At 41.0% G+C, this 21,678-nt stretch overlaps 1 protein-coding gene across 6 annotated transcripts in view; it reads right to left on the minus strand.

Moving 5' to 3' along the window:
• Positions 1-21,678, minus strand: part of sgip1a (SH3GL interacting endocytic adaptor 1a) — a 69,190-nt gene that overhangs the window by 32,890 nt on the left and 14,622 nt on the right. For 5 of the 6 annotated variants that reach the window (XM_031859387.1, XM_031859386.1, XM_031859389.1 and 2 more), the window contains exon 2: positions 20,985-21,029. In XM_031859387.1, coding sequence (XP_031715247.1) covers positions 20,985-21,029 — 45 coding nt within the window. Of the gene's footprint in view, positions 1-20,984; positions 21,030-21,368; positions 21,389-21,678 lie in introns of those variants that run through there. The other variant, XM_031859388.1, reaches the window with a different exon arrangement.

The raw sequence follows: 21,678 nt of genomic DNA on the forward strand, positions 1-21,678 counted from the left end.
GCCTCATACAACCAAACTTTCATCATCACACAAAACGCAAGACTGCTACAATTAATTCATTGCTTGAATAAGATGGTCTGTGGCTCCAAATTCACCTAAAAGTTAACTGTCGACCTTCAAGCTAATTCAATTGTGTCTTTTTTATGCTGTAGATATACCTTCAAGTTTTTTGACTTAAGCTTTGCTCTCTAGCACGAGCCTCTGCAGACGACGCGCGAGCTCCGAGCATGAACAATGAGACAATGAGTGTAACCCATAGATATGCCCATAGATTAGGTGTAACCGGCAAAACGCCATAAACTAACCTCCCCAATGACGAGGAGGGATTGTAATTATCTGTAAACACATATCTTATTCACCCGAGCCCAGTTAATTCAGAGGTGCAGGGCCAAGCGCCGCGAAAACTACGAATCCCACGTGCCGGCCGTGATTACCTCATTTTCTGGCACGCGCACCTCGCGCCGGCTAAGACGACTATAAACTAAACTGAGTTCATAGTGATTCAGCCTGGCTTAGTTATAATCACATATCGATCAAGAGTCCCCTGGATGTAGCTTTCTAAGGTCAAGTGCACAATATAATCTACATTAAAGGGACTAGATCGCTGCATAGAGGACAGTACAGTATATGGAAAAGTAAGGAGAGGCAACTACAACGACAGCACAACTCAGACTGCTGAGTGCTAACAGTAAACCACACAAAGTTTGCTAATACTGCTGATCTCACTGACGGAATCAATGGCCCAGAATGTAGCTCCATGGTGTTTTCGACAACATACAATACTAAAGTTTGGATTAACAACCCTCAAAATATACCACCACAATACAGGTTCATATAAATTTGGTGTATATATTTACATAATATTGAAGTAAAAACCTATTTTTCCACTACTTGTGTAGATTATCTATGATATGTCTAGTATTTACCTTTATTTGTCCAGCTCCGTTATCCTTGTCCCTATAGCTGTTATTTCTATATCTGTGCAGTAGATCAAGATAGATGCAAAAAACTGAATCAAATTCCTTGATTATGCACATGTACTTTTCAAATAAAATATTAAACACTACGGGTTGCCTTGATTCACAGAATGCAATCTAAGACCGTGGAAAAGCAGATATGCTAAATATATAAAATGGCTCAACTGAGATTTTTCCCCATTTTAATATCAAATGCAGTGATTCAAAGTAAATGAGCCAAAAGCCAAAATACATTGTGGGTGTAAAATGAAGTGTGATTCACAGATAAGAGGATGGATTTCTTTTTCTTCAAATCTGTGATCTGTGTTTGCACCGAGTATGAACTCTCTATTGTATTGAGAAGGAGATGGAGGAGGAAGGATGGAGGATCTGTGGTGAGAAAACATTTCTCTCTCTCTCTCACTCACACTCACACACACACACACACACACACACACACGAAGCAAACACAAGCCCACATTTGATATGAGTCACTGGTTAATCAATTTTACAGAGCAGACTGGCGAATAATGATTAAGAATAAACAGCTACTAAACAGAGCCGTTCACACACTTTCATAAAATAATATAAGGATGTTTCGTACATCTTGCAGTCTGAAAGCGTTGGGCAAAATTTCAAGTTTGTCCTGAGGGTGGATGGTCTATAGGTTCAGAAGGATAGGCCATAATGTGTTCTCGTGTATCTCCTGGAGAGCATCTTTGTCCTCTGAAAATGGCCCAAAAACTGGGGACATATTTGTGCATGCTGTCATGACGAAGAAGACTTAACATGAATGTGCAATGGCAGTATCCATCCATTATCCATAACAGGCTTATCGTATTCAGGGTCGCGGGAGGGGGGGATCCCAGCTGATATTGGGCGAAGGCACCCTGGACAGGTGGCCAGACTATCACAGGGCCGACACATAGAGATAGACAACCATTCACATTCACACCTAAAGGCAATTTAGAGTCATCAATTATCCTAAGATGCATGTTTATGGACTGTGGGAGGAACCCGGTGAAAACCTACACTGACCCGGGGTAATAGCAATATGTGTATTGGGCCTGGGTAGTTTGGCAAGATGAAATGTCAGAGGGACACTGAAATCATCCTTTGGGGAATATGAATACCAGATTTAGAGTTTATCTGGCCTGCAGTTATTGTACCCACTACCTGAACCAATGACCTTTCTGAGGCGTCACCACTACTGTAGTAAAAAGAGTAGAATAAGGTAAACGCAAAGAGCTTGAGTATGTTCATACAAGCTTATTGGTGAGTTTTGTCACAAAACACTATGAAGCCCCAGTGGAGTATGTCGCTGGCCACATTAACAACAGTATACAGATTAGAACACACAGTTAGGAGAGCAAGGAACACCAAGCAATCCTATGGAGATATTGTGCCATTTACGGAGCATTAGCATCAAATATCAAGTTTCCTTACCAACATCGATAAATGTTATCAAGTAGAGAAGCTGCAACTTGTTGCATCAATTACATCAGTATTATGCATCAGTCTCCACCCACTGTACGAATGGATCAACCTGAGTAAATACTGCAGTTTGAGTATTCTTTGCCCACCTTCACTGCTCTGATTGTAAAACTTGTCCGTTATGGTGCGACTTGACAGAAACAAACAAGCCCGCATTTTACAATAGTGAAAAACTCTGCTTCCACTCTAAGTTACACCCATTGAACATTTCCTGTTTGATCCCCAGCACAGCTTTATATTAAAGTTCCATAAAGTAGGTACTGTATATGTGTGTGTGACTTGGTAGATATAATCCTGGGAATTTGTCTTGCCAGTGTACTGTACAGGCAGCCTTCTCAATGCCAAATGCCTTTTCTGTCAGCCAATGTACCAAGTAACCAATCCAGTTAACGGCTTTGAGTACACCTGATAAACTCTTGCAAAAACTGGAGCTGGGAATTGACTTATAACAGAGGGATGAACTGATCATTCATTAAATCACACATGTTGCAAAGAAGTTTAGCAACCTTTTCACTTAACTCTCTCCAACCTGCCCTTTTTGATTCCTGCTTTCCTGTTCCCTTTATTCTTCTACTCGATGTGTTTGCCTGTCTATAGGTGTGCACATGCAAGTGATGGGAAAGCAGAGTTTATTTAATTAACTGCCTCTCCTCCCACAAGTCCCATTAGTAAGACAAGCCCATTCACTAAAGCTCCTCATAGGTCAGCACTGCTGCAATACTCTGCAAAGAGCAGACAGACTGAGCACTTCAGAGTCTCCAGAGACACACTCCTTAAAGCCCACTCACCAAATTTCACTTTCTGTATGGACAATTTGTTTTGATGACCAAATATTTGCTGGTTACAGCTTCTCTTATTCAAGAGGAAATTCGGCTCGGATGTTCGAGTAAGAGGACACTTTGGGCTTTGATAGCTTAGTTGGGATGATTGCTATCTGCCAATTTTTGTTGACATTTTAGTACTACTTGCACAATTAACCGCCGGAACAGTGACAGTGAGTGCCAGTGTTTGTGCCCCACAGGGGCGCCGTTAGCACCGTTAGCTGTTAGCACCGTTAGCTATTAGCACCGTTAGCTGTTAGCCACAAGCTCAGCAGTAGCCATGTTGAGAGCCACGAGGAGACAATCCTTCAATCATAAATATGCTCTGAATTCCAAATTTAGCACCTTCAGGTGTTTATGGGAGATCCAATATGTTCAAGGAACCCTCAACAACTGGTGCTGCTACTACCGGGGATCTTTCCAGCAACTTTCCAATTGCTTCACAGGTTTATTCATTTTCTGTCTCCCCAAATGCTTTGTGTGGGTTAGTTCAACACAAAGTCCTTGTACTTCAAGAGAAAAAGTGGCGAGAGTACAGCAGGATTACAACTAAAAAAAGATGAATGAGGCTGTAACTGAAAGAGACATAGCAAAGGGACGTGGACAGACTCCGGCAACACTTTCCTCTGGGCACTGCTTTCTCAGACATCTTTTCAATGACCATACCAGCTATATCATTCTGCTACAACTATGCTCTATTTGCTAGTGAGAAAGACATGTGAATAGGTGTACATGTGATGTAAGAGAGAGGGAACGAAACACAGGCACAGAGGAGACAGTAGATTGGCAGTCAGATTATGAAAATGCCAAGAATGAAAAGTTTCCAGATTTGTGTGTGTGTGTGTGTGTGTGTGTGTGTGTGGTCTTGTCCAGAGGAGGCTTGATGGAAAATTGATATGTATCAGAAGCTCAGATGCAGCTTGGACTCGTCCTGCTTCCTTGTGCCTCGGGGGATCACAGGAAATTACTTTGTTTGAAGAAAAAAACAATTATTTAAATGTGGACAGAAAAAGGAGGAGGGAATGAGAGAAGGAAAGATAAAACAGTGTCAACGATGCAGAATCTGGAGAGACACAGAAGTGACCAGCCTTACGTAAAAATGGATGAGATCAGCAACAAAAGTTTTATCTTCGTCTCCATCTCTTGTTTCTCTCATTGAGGTAGGATCAAAAAAAAAAAAAAAACCTAACCCTGGCCCAAATTCCTGTGGATTACATCAGCCTTATTCCCTCCCAAAAATCTAATCTCAGTTCATTTTGGTTAAGGCAGGCCGCTGGCTCCACCCCTGCCCTTTTCACACCCAGATTATAGGTTTGGTCAGCTTCTGGTTGCCAAAGGAATGTCCTGATTGTCAATGGTTGTGTATGGTTCTATCTATGGGCTTATTAAAAAACTCTGACTCCATCTTCTCACGGTCACAGCCCTCAAATAAAGAACCACTGACATCATCAAAAGGTGGAGCGCTGTTTGTCTGTAAAAGGAGAGGAGGGGTAGCGAAAGTGAGAGTGACACTCAGAGGATGAGAGGCAGAAAGAGAGGGGGGATGTGGAGAAACACGATGAACCACGAGATCTGAAACCACTTTGAGAGAACACACCATCAATTCCAGTGTCACTATAATAGCCAGCGATCTGGTGTTATGGAAAATCTTACATAACCTGCAGGTTGACAAAAGCTACAGACTGTATCTACCCTCATGGTGTAGGTAGATTCAGTCTGCTCCTGAAGATATAATCTCAATATGTTATGTCTGGTTGTGTCAACACACCACGTGCAGCATATGTAAAGGTACAACTTTAAATTATGACTCATGAACTGTTTTTCTCTCATCCTTATCCTGCCATTTTTGACAGTATAGGAACATGCAAAAAGCCACAGAAATAGGTTCAAGATAACGATAAATGGTGAAAGAATACAAATGTTCAAACACATATTTTCCTTCATTTAGTGAAGCTTACAGATTGTGCAGCACCTGCTCTGTACATGTCTCAATTGGGACAACATATCTTTGCCAGTATGTGCTGCTAACCTTGTGTACACGGTGCAAAAGGTACTGGGGGGGGGGGGGAAAGACATTGTTCCTCGTGACTGCATGTTATGTAACACGCTGGTACTTCTAATACAACAAAAGGGGGCCATTGCAGGAGAATCCTTCTCCAGCTGCTGCACCAAAGTAATGCAAAATGGAGGACTTTGTGACTCTACTGTATTTCAAGCAGCTGTACTGAAGCAGTCGCACGCGCACGCGCACACACACACACACACACACACACACACACACACACACACAGACACACACACACTAATGGCACAGAAGCTGCAGAATTGACGTGCTCCAATGAGACAGTATAGGGATCAGAACAGCTGGATTACACACTGCTGCCCACTCCCTCTCTGGCTCACACTGTGATTAAAAATAATCTGAAACACCCTGTGTCGTATTGCTGATGTTTTGGAAGAGTTTCAATTTTAGCTCAAAGAAACGATGCAGAAGGCATGCTTTCTAAATATTTTATTGAGGAACGAAAGAGATGATTATAGCGTTGCAGATAGCTTTGAGGCACCATAAGAAACTTCAGCCAGTAAAGTAAACATCTCACATGAATCAGTTTAGACGGGATGTTATATAGAGAGCAACATGGATTAGTTTACTAAAATAAGATCAGGATACAAATACAATACATACTGTAATCATCCTGGGATGTAATAAATCAAAAGGCAAAAGGAGCTAAAGAGATGCTGATGTTGCTTTAAAACATCAGGAGGATACTTTATACAAACACAAAACATGTGCCGACAACAATCTTCACTTTAATCAGCAAATAAGACTATTTGCAGAGAGCCTTATGATCTTGTTATTCTGGGGGGGAGCCTTCATGTATTTGTGTTCAATGCAAATCAACGTCAAAGAACTTTAAAGACGACACGTTATTTTGATGTCTAAAGGTCTTTTTTTAGAAAGCCCAAGCTCGATTCATGAGAAATGAGACAGGAAGGGATTCTTATTCCTGCATCGCCCTCACCCCCTATGGAGAGTGGTCAACACCGTGGTAAAGAGAGGGGAGTAACTTTCTTTCCTTCCAATCTCTTTAATTTGGATGAATTGCACTCTAGTCACATGGTGCTAGCCCATTTGTTGTAGAAATTATACCCAATGACCAAATATGAATCCATCTCAGTCCCTGAACAATAAGGTCAATGAAGTACTGAATCTCTGAGAACATGTTTTACAGTTGGCAGGAGTGATACGTCTGTGGTGCAATGAGAAACACTGCAAACAAACTTCATTATGGTTCACATCCATTTTTATTTATTTCTCCCTCCTCTCTTACTGTTGATTTCTCCTGTACTCTCTGGCAAAGCACCACAGTGTCAAGTAATGTTGGTTTCCAGGTTATTTTGGTAATTCTTCAACCTGAGTAAACAGTGCTGTGTAAACTGATGTATTTTGAAGTACATTGATATCAATCTGTCTTGTTTTTGTCTCTAGTCTATTGTTTGTTCCTTCATCAGCCTGTCACTTCTCCAATCTGTCTACAAAGGTCCTATATATGACATTCAGAACATTCATATAGCTGCAAATAAGCCATGTAAAGATATAGAGAGAATATACGGTTGTCGTTGTTGAACCGTTCGTGCCGTATGAACCTTAAGCTGCTTTGCTCCTTTAAAACAATGCAACCCTCTGATGAAACAGAATAAAGAATGGACTCTGGGATGACATCAATGGAGTGTTGCAGGGATGAGTTATTTTTTGGAAATCAACCCCAGAAGTTAGCATCCCATTGGTTCCCTCCACAACAAGCCAATGGGATTTTTCTATTGGATTTTGGGGTATAATATACTCTCTGGCAAACACATGTTTATGATACTTAAACTTAAACATATGAACACCACTGATATCATTTTTCAAGCGTAAATGCAAAAGTTAACGCTATAAAAGAAACACACCACGGTTGCATGAGCGCACACAAATAAGTCTGTAAAGGCGGACTAGTCGGCATGTTTTGTAGACTCATTTAGCCACTTGTTAGAAACTACCTTTCATAGGATTTAAAATTCACAAGAGGGGTATTTACTGACATATCTTATGTTGTAGAACAAAAACTTAAAATCTCTTAAGCTTCTGTTAACAGCACTCCTTATTTCAGTCATCTAACCAAAAACCAAAAACTGTTTAATGACTCATTCCTGCAGCACTCAATGTGTACAAAGACAAAAAATGAGAAGGCATTACTAATGTCATATCACACTATACGATCCACTCTGTCTTTTGACGTCACATGACACAGCATGGCTATGAGGTGGTTCACCCTCAACTGGAGGGACACTTAAAAACACTGACATTATTGAGTCACTTGAAGGCTGCACTTACAACCGACATTTAGCTTTTTCCCTATTACTCATTCTATCAATACTTCCAGGGAGAGGCAATTAATTCTTCCACTTATCACATAGTAGAAATGAATCAGTTTGAGCTTTTTGTTCATGACAGTGCTTAGTTATTATACAACCACACAAAGAATACAAGTAATTGGAATCATGACAGGTTAGAGGAACAGTCTGGGGGTGAAAGTGGAGGAACTCCTCCGAGGATGCAAGCTGTGAAAACAATTACTGCTCAGACAAACTGTAACACTGTATGACAAAGACCAAAAACACCACAGCTGAGGTGCAGCAGGGATTACAAAGTGCACCCCCCATAAGAGCAACAGTTTTCAGGACAAAAGTCCAGAAAAGAAGACTTCCTCTCGATCCTCCCCTGTTGGGAATATCAAAAATCCTTTGCGGCCATCTTCCACTATAGACACAGTTCAGTACTCCTCAGCAGTGTCTTACAGTGGGACCACAGATGACAGGTGCTTTGTGCCGTGTGGTTTAGTTTCACTGATGTGCAGTTTTCCCTCTGTACCTCTAACTCCCATGTCTCCCCGCCTCCCTTTTCTCTCCCCCTCTGCCTCTCTCTCTCTCTCGCTGATCTGGTGAAAATCAATGGCTCCTCTATTCGGTGGAAGGTCTGACGTCTGCTAATGAAATCCTATCTGCTTTGAGTCAACCATCTGATAGCTTGATGTATCTCCCCCACACACACACACACACACACACAAACATGCACACTTTTATGGACACAACACATTTCTGTAAACATAAATGTGTTGTGTGCAGAAGTAAACCCTGATAATTGTGGTCACATTCAAATTAAACTGCACATATTAAATTGACAGCAAAACACACGCATTCCGTCAGTGAATGGAGTGGCTGGTTTGCTGAATTAAAAATTGTACACTTATGGACACATCAAAGTAACATTTTTATTTGTCAAAAAACGGCATAGTACTCATGTAAAATATGTAAAATAAAAAAAGGAGTTGAGATTAATTGACTGTGGAATGTCCGCAACTCGCGTGAGCCATCACATCACCTCACCAGCGTTTTATTTACCGTTTCTCAGACAGAGCAGAGTCAGGGACGACAAACTTGTCACCCACGACCCATATGCACACATGATCAAAATGACTGCTTAATACTCCAAGATACAAGTTACATAGGTAGAGGACCAGTGATCGTCTAGTGATGTCTTAAAGGTCAATGACAATGACCTTAACATGAACCTAACACAGTCACACTAATTGGTGCATGCTATTGTTAACACATTGAATTCCAAAGTATTAGAATATTCTTGCAGGCAAGAATACAGAGGGATTTTTCTTCAGCTCTTTCACACAAGCCTGAATGTTAACCAGGCCTGCAGCAGCCTAATGTACACAGAGAGTACAGACACGTAAAGCCGCACACCAACACAAACAGAAACTGTCCACAAAAACAGCGCAAGCCCGAAAACATGCCACGCACAGCTGGCGAGAGACGTCTACAAATGCTGCACTCCTCTCTTTAATCACATCCTGAAAACACTCAGTGCATCCCTCTTTCACAAATCACATTTCTCTTTCCCTTAATACCTCCATCTCTCTTTTTGTCTCCCTCTCTCTCTCGGCAACATTTCAATCCCTCCCTCATGACAACATCTCTCAACCCAACCAGTATCAATCCAAACGCTGCTAATCTCTTCCTGTAGCTGGGTCTCTGCGTCACTGTGCAAGTGCATCCTCTGCTGATTTGAACTGACATCTGTTTGCACTGGTCTGGCTTGTAGCCATGCAGTACAAACATGCACACACACAGAGTGCTAGATCCAGACACATCCACAGATATGGCAAAGAGGGGATTTGTCTCACACACATGGACAAATACAACACCAAATTCCCTATTAAAATTAGTGCTGAAAGATAATATTTATGAAATGGAAGGAAGTAATGAAGGGACATGAAAACTGAAGCCTAAGCCTCTTGTATTTCATGGCTTGTTTTGTTCTACCCACTCTGTCTTTCCTACTCCTACAGATGGCCAGGTTGAAAATACTTCAGCTAAAACATCCATGCAGGTTTTAATGTCAATTTCCAGAAACAAAGACCAAAGATTTCTTTCTTTAGTCAAAATCAAGGATGAAACCGAGTTAAAATAAAAAGATGAGATGCTATTTTCTTCACCTAGAAATGGAATGTAGACAAGACTTGTTAAGGTTTGAGAAACGGGGAAATAATAATCAATTTATCAATCATCAGCATTTTGTACTCTTCTAATTCTGCCGCACAGTATTTTCACATGTAACCCGTTGTAGAATAGGTCGTGTGGTTTCCCTGGGGCTTGAAAGGTATTCTGGAAACTAAGGAAATCACTAAGTGAACAAAAATGATTCTGCCCCCATTTAAATTGTACATGTCTTAATCTAGTTTATTATTATTTCATAGATTTTAATGAGTAATTGAATCCTACTTATCTTTTTGAATTCATTTTAAAATGTACTGCGCTAGTTTAAAAACGGGTTCCATTCAGTTAAAAGTAATTACGATTTCATTTCCACACACTGCGCTGTCTGCACATGGGCAGACATGTGTGCTACAATTTACGACGGGGATTTCTTCTCACCCTGAGGGATTTCCGTTAGAAACTCCTGCACTGCGGTCTATCCACAGGTCTCAGTTTTCAGTAATCAAGCACATTATAACCGACAACTATTTAGTTAACATTATCAATTGTGTGTTTGCTACTTTAGCTAATGTTACAACAGCTAGCTTAGTTGTGCAGTAACATGTCAGTATGGTAGGATTAGACAAAGCTGCTGTCAACCCTAAAAAAGCTGCCGTCTTCTTGGCATCTAACTAAAGGTAGATGATGGGCATCTCATTCGGAAGCATATGGTAAGTCAGTGTAACTGCATTTTCCAGCCACATGTACCGTCTTGAATTACATTAACTGTTTAAAGATCCTAATATCACTAATAGTTACAACAAGTCATTACGACAGCACCAAGAACTCAGTTCACAACTTTTGAATAGGTAAAGAAAATATCTAGTTTTATATAATGAAAACAATGCTGATTCAACATCATACTCGACTGTCTGTATGTCATTAAATATATAACATAAACACATGTTTTCTTTTTCCTCATATCCTCTTTCAGTATACGAGACATCAAGAAGATGACATCCTGAGAGACCTGAAGATATCCACCATGCGTATATACATATCATCAACAATGAGGGTGGAGAAGCTGGAGGTTATGATGACAATGACATTAATGCTGAAGGAGTAATCGTTCTGGACAACATTGGATCCGTAGCCCGAGCTCCTTACAATGAGGCCAGGAGTCACCTATGCAGTATACACGTGAATTCATTCAGAAAGTGCTCTTGCTTTCCCCCAAAGTACTCGGAGCAAAGACCAAAATCAGTGGTTGACGGGTGGATGTCTTGTTAAGCTGCATTATTATTTCTGGTTTGGGGGCGACATAGAACATTTACTATGATGTGAAATGCAGCTTGAGGAGATGTTGCAAGCTGAAGAAAGTGTGTTGGACTGTAGTATTAACACTAGTGTGAACCCCGGACACACATGCTTGTTTTTGTGAGACTCTGGGTATTGTTTTCACTCAATGCATCCTTTTGATGTACATGTTCGCTGTCTTGCAGCTATGGTACTGGCGCATGTTTTTTTTATTATAGCAATGGCTATGTGACTAAATGTCCTGCATTCAAAGCCTTACTTAAGTAAAAGTGTTATTCGCATCAAAATGTACTTAAAGTAAGTACAAGTATTGATTGTGCAGTAAAATGTTCCCGGTCAGTGTTTTACGATCATATATGATGTGTCTGGATTAATACTACTGCTGCTTTAATGCGTATATTGCATTTTACTGCTGTAGATCTTTTGAACTCCTTTAATCTACAGCAACACAGCATATTCTATAAGATCATCAGATGGTTGTAGTGCAAGTTCAAAACATAAAAAAATTTAGATAAAGTTGAAAATTATTTGTTTGCTTCATTTGTGTAAACATGGAATTTATTGAAAGTTAAGATACTAATAGCTAAAAATGTTTAATTAAATCAAACCTAATTTTAGTTTGTAGAAATTAAACCATTAAATTGATTTGATGAACAAAAAAAGGTTAATAATAATAATGCATTTTAGTATACTGAACATGAGTCAACTTTACTCAAAATAGTTGAGGAAAAATTAGGAATATAAATCAACTGAATTAACTTAAAAAATGAAATAAAGTCAACTTAAAAAATAAATCTGGATTTAGATAATTCAATTTCGTGCACTTACCTAAATAAAATGTATTAAATACAACAAATCATTGTTTGTGTGTGAGTGGGTACTCTAAAATGTGTGTTCTGATTTTTAGTCACACAAATAAAGAAGAAAAAGACCACACAAATGTAATCCATATTAACAAGATATTCATGTTCCTTCATTAATCAAGTAGAGTTGAATGAGATTGAGCCAAGCACTAACAATCATCTTGGGAGCTGAATACATTAGGCAGCGAAGCACATTAATATTATATGGCCAAATAAATTCAACTTCCCTCGGGGGTTTCCCTGCCACCGCGTCTATCCACGCCTCCTTCCATAATGTAAAAGAAAGTGCTGGAGGACAAGGTGCAGGAAAGGACAAAAGGACGGGATATTAAAAAAAAAAACTCAGGGGATGAAAAGAGCGAAGGAACTTTTAGGAAAGAAAGGTACTCAGGTGGAGAAGGGTGGCATGAGGCAGAAGATGGTGGGAACAGCAGACGTAGACAAGAGACGCTGTGTGATGGTAAAATGGATCTATGTGGCATCATACATGAATGCACCTCAAAAGCACGACACAACTTGGCATCAGCAAAGCAATGCATTTAGTAAACCATCCCCCAAGCAGTTGATTTTGTTTACCTGCACACACAAGACTGTTGACAGAAATGAGGATGTGCCTAAGGCTGCCATTTTGAACATAGATTCACATCCAGACACAGAAAAGAAAAGACACGGGGTAGAATAAAATCATAACAAAACAAAAATAAATCTTGGACTCCAAGTCTACGCAGCCCCCATTAATAATTTATTAATCCCCCTTCCCACCACATGAGCGGATCAAACTCCATAAATGCCACAATCGAGGAAGTGACTCAACAAAATACATGATTGTACTGTGCTGCCCTCTCACTCCGGGGCTCTGACACACATTGCTGCTCTCTGTGTATCTCTTCCTCTCTCACGCTATCCTACTTGGACATTTTAACTCACTTCATCTCCCTTTCTATCTCCACCCCTCCTCATTTTGTTTATCTGCTTCTTCCTGCCAATGGCTGTCTAGGGGATTCTTCGCTCTCCCAGCTTGTGTCAGCGTCTTTCTCTGTGTGTGTGTCTCTCTCTCTCTCTTTGTCTGTCTCCTCTAATTGGGTACTGTACATTGCTCTCCTTGTTGCACTGCTATGAACTCTGTTCAAGACACTTTTATGAAAGCAGTATTTTTTTTATGTGCGTGTGCCTCAGGACTTGGAGAGAAAGACAGGGAGACCTTGTAATACTCAAAGTTAGGCTCACAGAGGATCTAGGCTGTGACCTGAATTCATTCTTGTGGTGTGTGTGAAAGGACACACAGATGATGAATCGGTCAAACAGCCGCAAGACAAGTCCGTCTTTTACGTTAAAACTAGAGCCACTGATTAAATTAGACCACACATCTTTGACAGCAAATCACTGACTGTTTTGACAGCAGGCTCCTCTAATCTCTGCGTAGGCCCCGTCAGGGTGAAAAAAGCATCCCTAGTCTGTTAGCCAACAGTCTGTGCTACCTTCAGTTTGTTATTATTGTGCTATGTGTAACATTTCAATTTAACTAAACCAGTAGGCACCGATGGGATATGAAGCAACTGCTGCATGGAAAAATATTTTCAAAAGTATGAAAACATTGTTTAGTCAAGGAACAATTCTCTGCCGAATAACGTGCGGTGCACAGATTTACTATACAGTGCTTTTCATTTTTAATTCCTCTACTCCATTAAAGCATGATCCTTTACAAACGTACAAATACAGTTTAAACAGTCCTTCTTTATCTGATGACATTTCAGCGAAGACATTTTTCAAAATTAATCCAATACTTCATTCAAGAAAGACGTTTGATTACACTGTAGGATAACCTCATCTTCCCCCAGCTGCCACTAGATTACACAAACATGTCTGTTTATCTGGCTTTGAATCTTGGGCATCATTACATAAGCTTATCTATGTGTGTGCACGTGTGTGTCCACAAAAAGCAAAAGATGGGATTTGGAGGGCTGTTGTGAGGATGTTGTTATGCTTCTGTGTCCATGAATGAATATGGTGTTAGGACCGTGAACGAGACCGAGCGGATTGATTTTGATGGCTTTCCCTTTGTCTTCTCCTCTCCTGTCTCTGTCCCTGCATGTCTTTGTTGTGGGAAAGTTCATATGGGTCTCTGTCAAACTTATTGTCAAGCAGAGTCACAACGGACGCATTCTATTGCAACATATTCAACATAGAAGACACAAAAAACATGCAGTTTGATGACTGAACAGACATCTACACGCACACGTTTTTCATGCGAGCATTGTCCGATGTTGGCGTTAACATCTGTGCACAGACTTACGTTATTATTAGGAAACGCCAGTGACTCAGCCTTCTCACTTCACTCCGTTATACGAACTAACGTCAGAAGTAGGCTCGTCTATCACCGCTCTGTCCTTTGTACGGATTTCAATCAACACAGTCTCACATTAGTTTGTACACAGCTGAAAATCATGAAGGCATTTCATTATTATATTTTATATTATACGTCAATGGTTTGGCTGTCTTAGTCTTCAAAATAGGAACAAACTCTGTTGAAGCTCTGTTTTCACCTACTGGTGCTATCCTTACTGACCATCAGCACCTGCTCGTATTGAGGGTCAGCTCAATAGGCCCCAAACATCTTTTACATGTGGAATGATTGTCCTTTGTTCCATCTGCTACTTGTTTTTTAAACAAAATAGAACTCTGGATGTCATGTCACTCATTGCATCTTGTTCCTCCATGTTTTATGGTGACAGGGTAGGCGATATGGATTTTGCGCTGTGTTGTGTTTGATGTATTGTGTGTATTTGTTTGGACTACTGTCTGTAAAGAATTGCCTCGGGGCCATTAACGTTTATTACAACCTGACACACACATGTACTACAATCACAATCACATGTTATCAAAGCAGCAACATGCCAGTCTTACTGTGCTCCATTGAAGGGATTTCCACAAATATACAGAATGAGTGTATTGAGAGGGGACCCCTATGAACCCTTTGCACCCTTGGTTATACCTTCATAACACAACAATTGATAACCCACAACTAGCTCTCTTCAAAAACACCATGGCACACAATAAACACGTAAACAATTTGTAAGACTAATAATTGTACACTTTCAAATTTAAACTGCCCAACAGCATGCTGGGTAACATTATAGCTGCCAGCTAGTAGCATAAGAGTCTGTTTACAGCTGGGAGAGGCTCCGTTGCTACTGCTTATACATAACAGAAAAGAGAGATGGAGGATGAAGAAAAAGAGACCAGTGATGCGCCAGAAATTGTGCCCAAGACAGAGAACTGTCTGATGTTTGGAAGTGTTTGCATTCTGATTTCTTCATATATTGCATAATATTGTGAAGCCAAGCAAATCCTATTGGGAGGCAAAGTCCTGCCCCTTCCAGTGTCCCCCATGTGACCCAATTTCGGAAAAACTAGGCATTGGCGATAGGCGAATATTTTTTGGATCCCGTTTGAATTGTGCCATGAATTACACATATGTTTGTCAATTTAAAAGATCATTTTGCAAGTCAAGAAACTTGCAGTTTGTCATAGATTTGTATCATTACATTTTCTGTAAAACGACTCCGTGAACTAGTCTCACACAACTCTGTCCCCAACACTGCCGTTACCTTGGCTTGCTAGGTAGCTTAGCTATGCTCCATGTATAAATGTAACATTGCTCTTTTTATCGGCCGAGAAGTGAAAGAACGAGCATTGTTTCAATTGACTAACATTAAATGTGTACTCCGTGGCACAATTCAAACGGGATCAAAAAGTTATTTGTTGAGGTTGACTTGAGGTACATATTTTTTCCAAAATTAGGTCCCATGGTGGTCCAACGGAAGAGGAAAGGGAACTTCGCCTCTCTATAGTAATCAAAGCCTTCAATACATGATGGCATTAAAATATTTTATATACAGTATGTCCTCCTGACGGTAGAATAAGCCAATATAAACCCATACAAAGGCCAAGTCATGCAAAACTAAATAAATATAATGATATACCGTGAAACCGCCAGTATATTAAAAGGTTTTATGATACAAATTTGTGGTCATACTATCCAGCACCAAGACTGTGCATGGCTGTGTCTATGGAGAACCAGATTAAAACCAATACCAGGAGAAGCCTTTCATATTCACAGACGGCGCTCTGCTTCATTCCAGCCTGAGATTTCTGCTAGGCCACTAAGGGCTTTGTGCAACGCATCAGCCCACATGAGTTATGTGTTTGGGCCAATGGCAAGACATTAAATTACTCATTTGGGTCTGCAACAGGAGCAGCATACTATCCTTACATAGAGGTCTTCACGAGGAAACAAATAACATCAACAATGTTTTCACAAACATGTACAGACCTGGTGCAACATCCTTCAGGCTTTTGTGCCCACATCAACCCACCAAAAACCTATTTATTCACAAATCAATGAAAATGTGCACTTGGGAGCCTCTGCCCAGCTCATTACCAAAACAGACATGAGAGCCTCGTGGTTGTTACCCGGGAAACCATATGGCAGCAGGGTCCTGAGTCAGACCAGAGATGTGACCATTTGACATCACTGATCATTCTCCAAGGCTTCTCCAAGTCATAGGGTAATGTTGTTGAGGTAATACAAAGACACTGGTAGGCTAGAACAGTTGCATGTTTTTGTATGATCTGCCTGAACTAAATATTACCTCCACATTCCACCAAAGTATAATGACTTTGACAACATTTCAGATGTTTGAAATGTTTGAAATGTTATGAATGAGTGAGTTTGTGTTGCAGACAAGAACATCCCCCTGATGCAGCTCATGACTTTGTAAGAGATACATTGGAAGATATACTATGAACCCCAACCCTATTTTGCTAAAGCCAGCAGGCCTTAAGCAAAAGAAGTTGATAATGGTGATGGGTTAATGTTAAACTGTAGTCCAAGTGCTGACACTGGCCCTATAAGAAACACACACTGGTACACTCCACAGAGGTCTCAGCAGCAGTATCACAGCATATCAGCTTTCATTACAACTCGTTTGAATGAGATGATCTTTTATGTTGAGATGCTTTTGACAAGCTGAGTCAGTGGATATGACCCTGCATGCTTGTATGCCATGAGCTGAGACAGATAGACAGGGAATTTAGAACTCAATTGAGTTTTAGTTTTATCATAACAAAAAACATATAATCGTACCGATACAATTAGATTGTATCAAATAAGCAAATGATCATCACGTTTCATATCAAGTCAGGTAATAGACCGTTAAAGAAAATAAGTGAAGTTCATCATATGGCCTTGCGTCCTCTCAGCATTCCAGTCAAGGGTTTATCCAAGTTTCAGCCAGGCAAGCTCTAAGTACTGGGCCTCCCTGTGACAGTCTGAGTCCTACTGCTACGAGGATTAACAAGACTACAAATCTGAAGCCCTGCGAGTGGCCTGCGAGACGCTGCAGTGTTCATTACAACCCACGAAACACTAAAGAAATATTAACTTAGAGCTTTGTCACTGCCGGGACTACGATGTTAACTTTCTCCTTATGATGGTGCTACAGGAAATACCATGGGATCATTAAAATCAAAAGTTTTCCCCATTGGGAGCATCAGTGTGCACAGCTAATTATATTTATAAGGGTTTTTTTGTGCACATAGTGTATAATTTGGCCTGAAGGTATAACAAGACGTAATGTCCAAAATGCATAATGTCATGGCAGTCCCCCTGTTACAGTTAGATCTTGTATTATTGTGCAAAGGGAAGTTTAAGCTTGTTGCTTCAGTGCTAGATAAAATGTCAGAGGGTCACTAAAGCATTACCATGGACATTAAGAAAGAGTAGTCACTGTCACCCTATTTTGCTTATAAGAGATACACTCTTATACATTTAGAAATGTAATCTTCACTGTTGTCTTGATAATATCTGTGCCTCCTCCATGTAGCTCCTACACTCAAAGTCAAATAGGATCAGAAATCCCATCCTGCACCAGTGTGATTACCATGAGGAGAGTAAATTACTGGTGAAACAACCACCACACAAGTGCAGGATCTCATGAGTAGAGAAATCCATACTGCAGATTTGTTACATAAAAGGACATATTTCTAGTAATGATGTATACACTGTGCACAACATTCATAGCAAGTGATCATGGTAAGTGCTGGTAGATCGTTAAGTAAATTATAGGGGGGGGGGCTTTCAAAGAAAAACACGGCACAGAAAGCAAAAATTGTGATGTTTTATTTTCAGATTTACTGTAGGTAATTTGCCTTATTATGATCAATTATCTGGAGGTCACAGTTCAGCACAACATCCCCGTTTGTATTCACTATAGTGTGTCTAGAGGGAAGGGGGTTATCATCACCAATACTAATACTGCTTCTCTCCATTTGAACTAAAATTAGGAAATGACCCCATGTCTACTTCCCTGTGCGTTACCCAGGGACAGCCATGCTGGCCATGAAATGGGGCTTTAAAAAGCAGAGCTGACCAGGATTAGCATCCAATTTTAACACCTGACTGTAATCCTGCCCTCCCACTGTCCATGCTAAGCCTGTGCTAGCCATGCTAATGGACGGCAAGCGGTTTGCAGACGGTCTATTTTTTTCTTCTGAACTGTTACCCAACAACTTGGCTCGTGACAAACGCAGTGAATGACAGGACAGCACACTTGCAGTGGAGGGGGGGAGCAGCAGATCAGCTCTTCATTTCTTACTGTTGAAGTGAAGTTGAAGAATTCTTGACACTGAAAAAAATACTTATTGCTGGATCAATATGTTCTGTGACAGTACCGTTATAGTTATATAAAACTAATAAAACCACACTGTACCTAGATTACCAATCAACACATTGTTAGACCAGACCCCTATCAGTATTACTGATCAACTCTGTACAGCTAAGCTTTGCCATCAAGACAAATACTGAGTCATAAACCAAATACCAAAGGTAAAACACTGAATCCCTTTGGGTTAATCATTAACTACTGACTATAGTGTTATCTGATATGATCACCCTGTGAGATCCTTTATTCACATTTATCTATGGTGCATCTGTACCTGCAGAGTCACCATGAGCATATTAGACATTATTGTGCATACGGTGGCTCCTTACTACAAATACAGCTTGGCAGAAAGGGTGCAGCCTGTCAGTTATCTTCGAAATTATAACCTACTGAGCAGTTTATAGTTTGTACAATGACGTGTTTGTGACGAACAGTGATGCTGTTATGGTTGCGGTCACTACAACCTGTTACAGACCGTCAGGCAGACTGTTGCCTTCTTCATCATATACTGTACATACTAGTACATATAGTGTATCAGCCCCTTCAACTGATCAAAATGTAATTCATTCAATTTAAATACAGATCTCTGACTTCACATAGCAGGTCAGTGATCACAGACCTTTATTTAGCATGCTTGGGCAGTTAACAATGGGAACAGACATGAAGAATGCTTCAAGTCATTGTCTCCAACCAATAAGAAAATAATAATGAGACCTGTGAGATGGTCTACACTCCTCCACTAGCTGGCATGGTAGTAATGATATCATTACAGCCAATACTGTAAAACTTGGAGATGTTGTCCAAAAAACACAAGATCACATCACCCTCCATGACATCTTTACAGAAACATTCACATTGCTTCAGGCCAGTAGGCTCAGCATTTGAAATAAACAAAAATGGATTAGTAATCTGAATTGTACATTATACTGTTAGAAACGTACAATCTGAGAGCCGTCACCTCATAATCAATATATAGGTTCCAGCCTGCCCTTCAAATCCACTCCTACCTTGATGACATGGTACTATGTTACTATGATACAACATTCTCTGGTGTGAGATCGCTAACAGCCTACAACACATGACTGGGCAGCAGTAACATCATTCCTTTCCAAAAAACACCGATAGAAAGACACACACACATACACAAACACAACCAAATGAGATTGAGCTAATGTGATTCTTCCTCAGCAGCAGACAGACACACTGGCATGGAGTTAATTTGCTAAATGCACCGGAATAAAAATAAATGCTCGAGTGACATCGTGAAGCTGTTTTGGAGGATGGACAAAAACTATCCACTCTAAGGAAACGAACAAAACTGCAGAGGGTAAATATTGTAAGCAATAATGACCTACACATATTTCCCCATGTTTACTGCCTCAAAACGTTGCCTGTGTATCATCGCGGGCTATGGGAGCTTACATAATCCAAGGTTGATTTCGTAAGAGTCAACGTATTTAGGTTGTTCTGGTCAAACAAATGGCAAGTGGTCATTCACATAGGACGCCTGAACCACTTTAACAATAAGAAATAAGAGATATCGTGTGAAACAGACGGATGGATGGAGGCTTTCGTGTGCCAGCTGCAGAGCTGTAGGGATTCATCCCTCAATCACTGGCCTTCACCCCGGATGATGTCATCAATTAAAGGGACATGAAACTAAAACAATCATCAGTTCTCTTCTTCCTCACTACACTCAACCCGACAGAGGTGAATCAGTGCAGCTATGGGTGGGTGTGAATGTGTGTACGCAACCACCAGTACAGATGTACAATCCACATGCGAGTGCCGGGTAAAAATGGCAATGTAGTGTGAGCAGATACACAGCAGAGTCATACGGTGCCGTGAGTGTGTCAGTGCATGTGTTTCAGGGAACACCATACAAAGAGAATTTATACAAGTGAGCCAGCTGGGCACATAAGCCCTCCTGCACAATAAATCCAAATAATCCTTTACCATGGGAAGCGGGAAAAAGGGGGGTGGGGGGTACTTATACATACACACACACACACAAAAGGTACACACGGTTCAATTAGCCTCGCCATTGTGCCTCTGTGGTAGACATTCAGTGGATGTGCCCTTTTCCTAAGAATAACATGCAAGTCACCAGAATGTATGCACTCAAAATAGCAGGGCAGCTCATGACATTTGAACCTCTCAAAGACACACACGCTTGCCAGTGGATGAAGCGCTGTTGGACAAGGACATGAAGGGGGATTACCCTGAATAACAACAGAAAAGGGGACAGCATAAGAATAAAATAAAAAAATTAAATCATCTTACCTTCCATCATGGTTGCAGATTTGCATTCCTCTATCTCCAAAGAGCCTGAAATGAAAGCAGGAGACGTGGGGAGGGGGTGAAGACAAGAAGCCCCCGGTTACCAGAGAGATACAGTAGAATTGATGGGCAGCAGAGCTGCCGTGTGCATGTGGCTAACGCCCTAGCTAACTGTGAGCCTCCGACACCCCCAGACGTCGCCTGTCAACTAGCCCAGGAAGGAGAGAGAGAGAGAGAGAGAGAGAGAGAGAGAGAGAGAGAGAGATACAGAGAGAGATAGAAAGAGAGAGATAGGAGAGAGGAGGGGTAGGGGCCTGGCCGGGCTAGCTGCCGATCAGAGCTGGGGCTTAAGCCATGGATGCTGCTGCTGCGGCGGCTCTAACCTACACATTCAGTGGAGGATGCTGAGAGGTGTGTGGGGGGGGGGGGGCAAAGCTAACTGGAGGAAAAAAAAATAATAGAGGCAGGGAGGCGGAGAGACAGAGGGAGGGAGGGTTATGTGTGTGTATGTGTGTTTGTATGTGCAGGGGGAGGTGGTAGTGTTGAGGAGAGGCGGAGTCAGTTTGCTGAGGTCAGAGATGGTCTCAGCCAATCCCTGCAGCACTTTGTGGAGTCACATGGCTTACAGCTTGAATCTCCTGACACCATGGCCCAAGAGAACTATACATTAGTAACCGCCTTTGCTTGACAAATACTC

This window comes from Anarrhichthys ocellatus, unplaced genomic scaffold, assembly GCF_004355925.1.
Source record: "Anarrhichthys ocellatus isolate YVR2014 unplaced genomic scaffold, GSC_Weel_1.0 scaffold22, whole genome shotgun sequence".
Lineage (NCBI taxonomy): Eukaryota > Metazoa > Chordata > Actinopteri > Perciformes > Anarhichadidae > Anarrhichthys > Anarrhichthys ocellatus.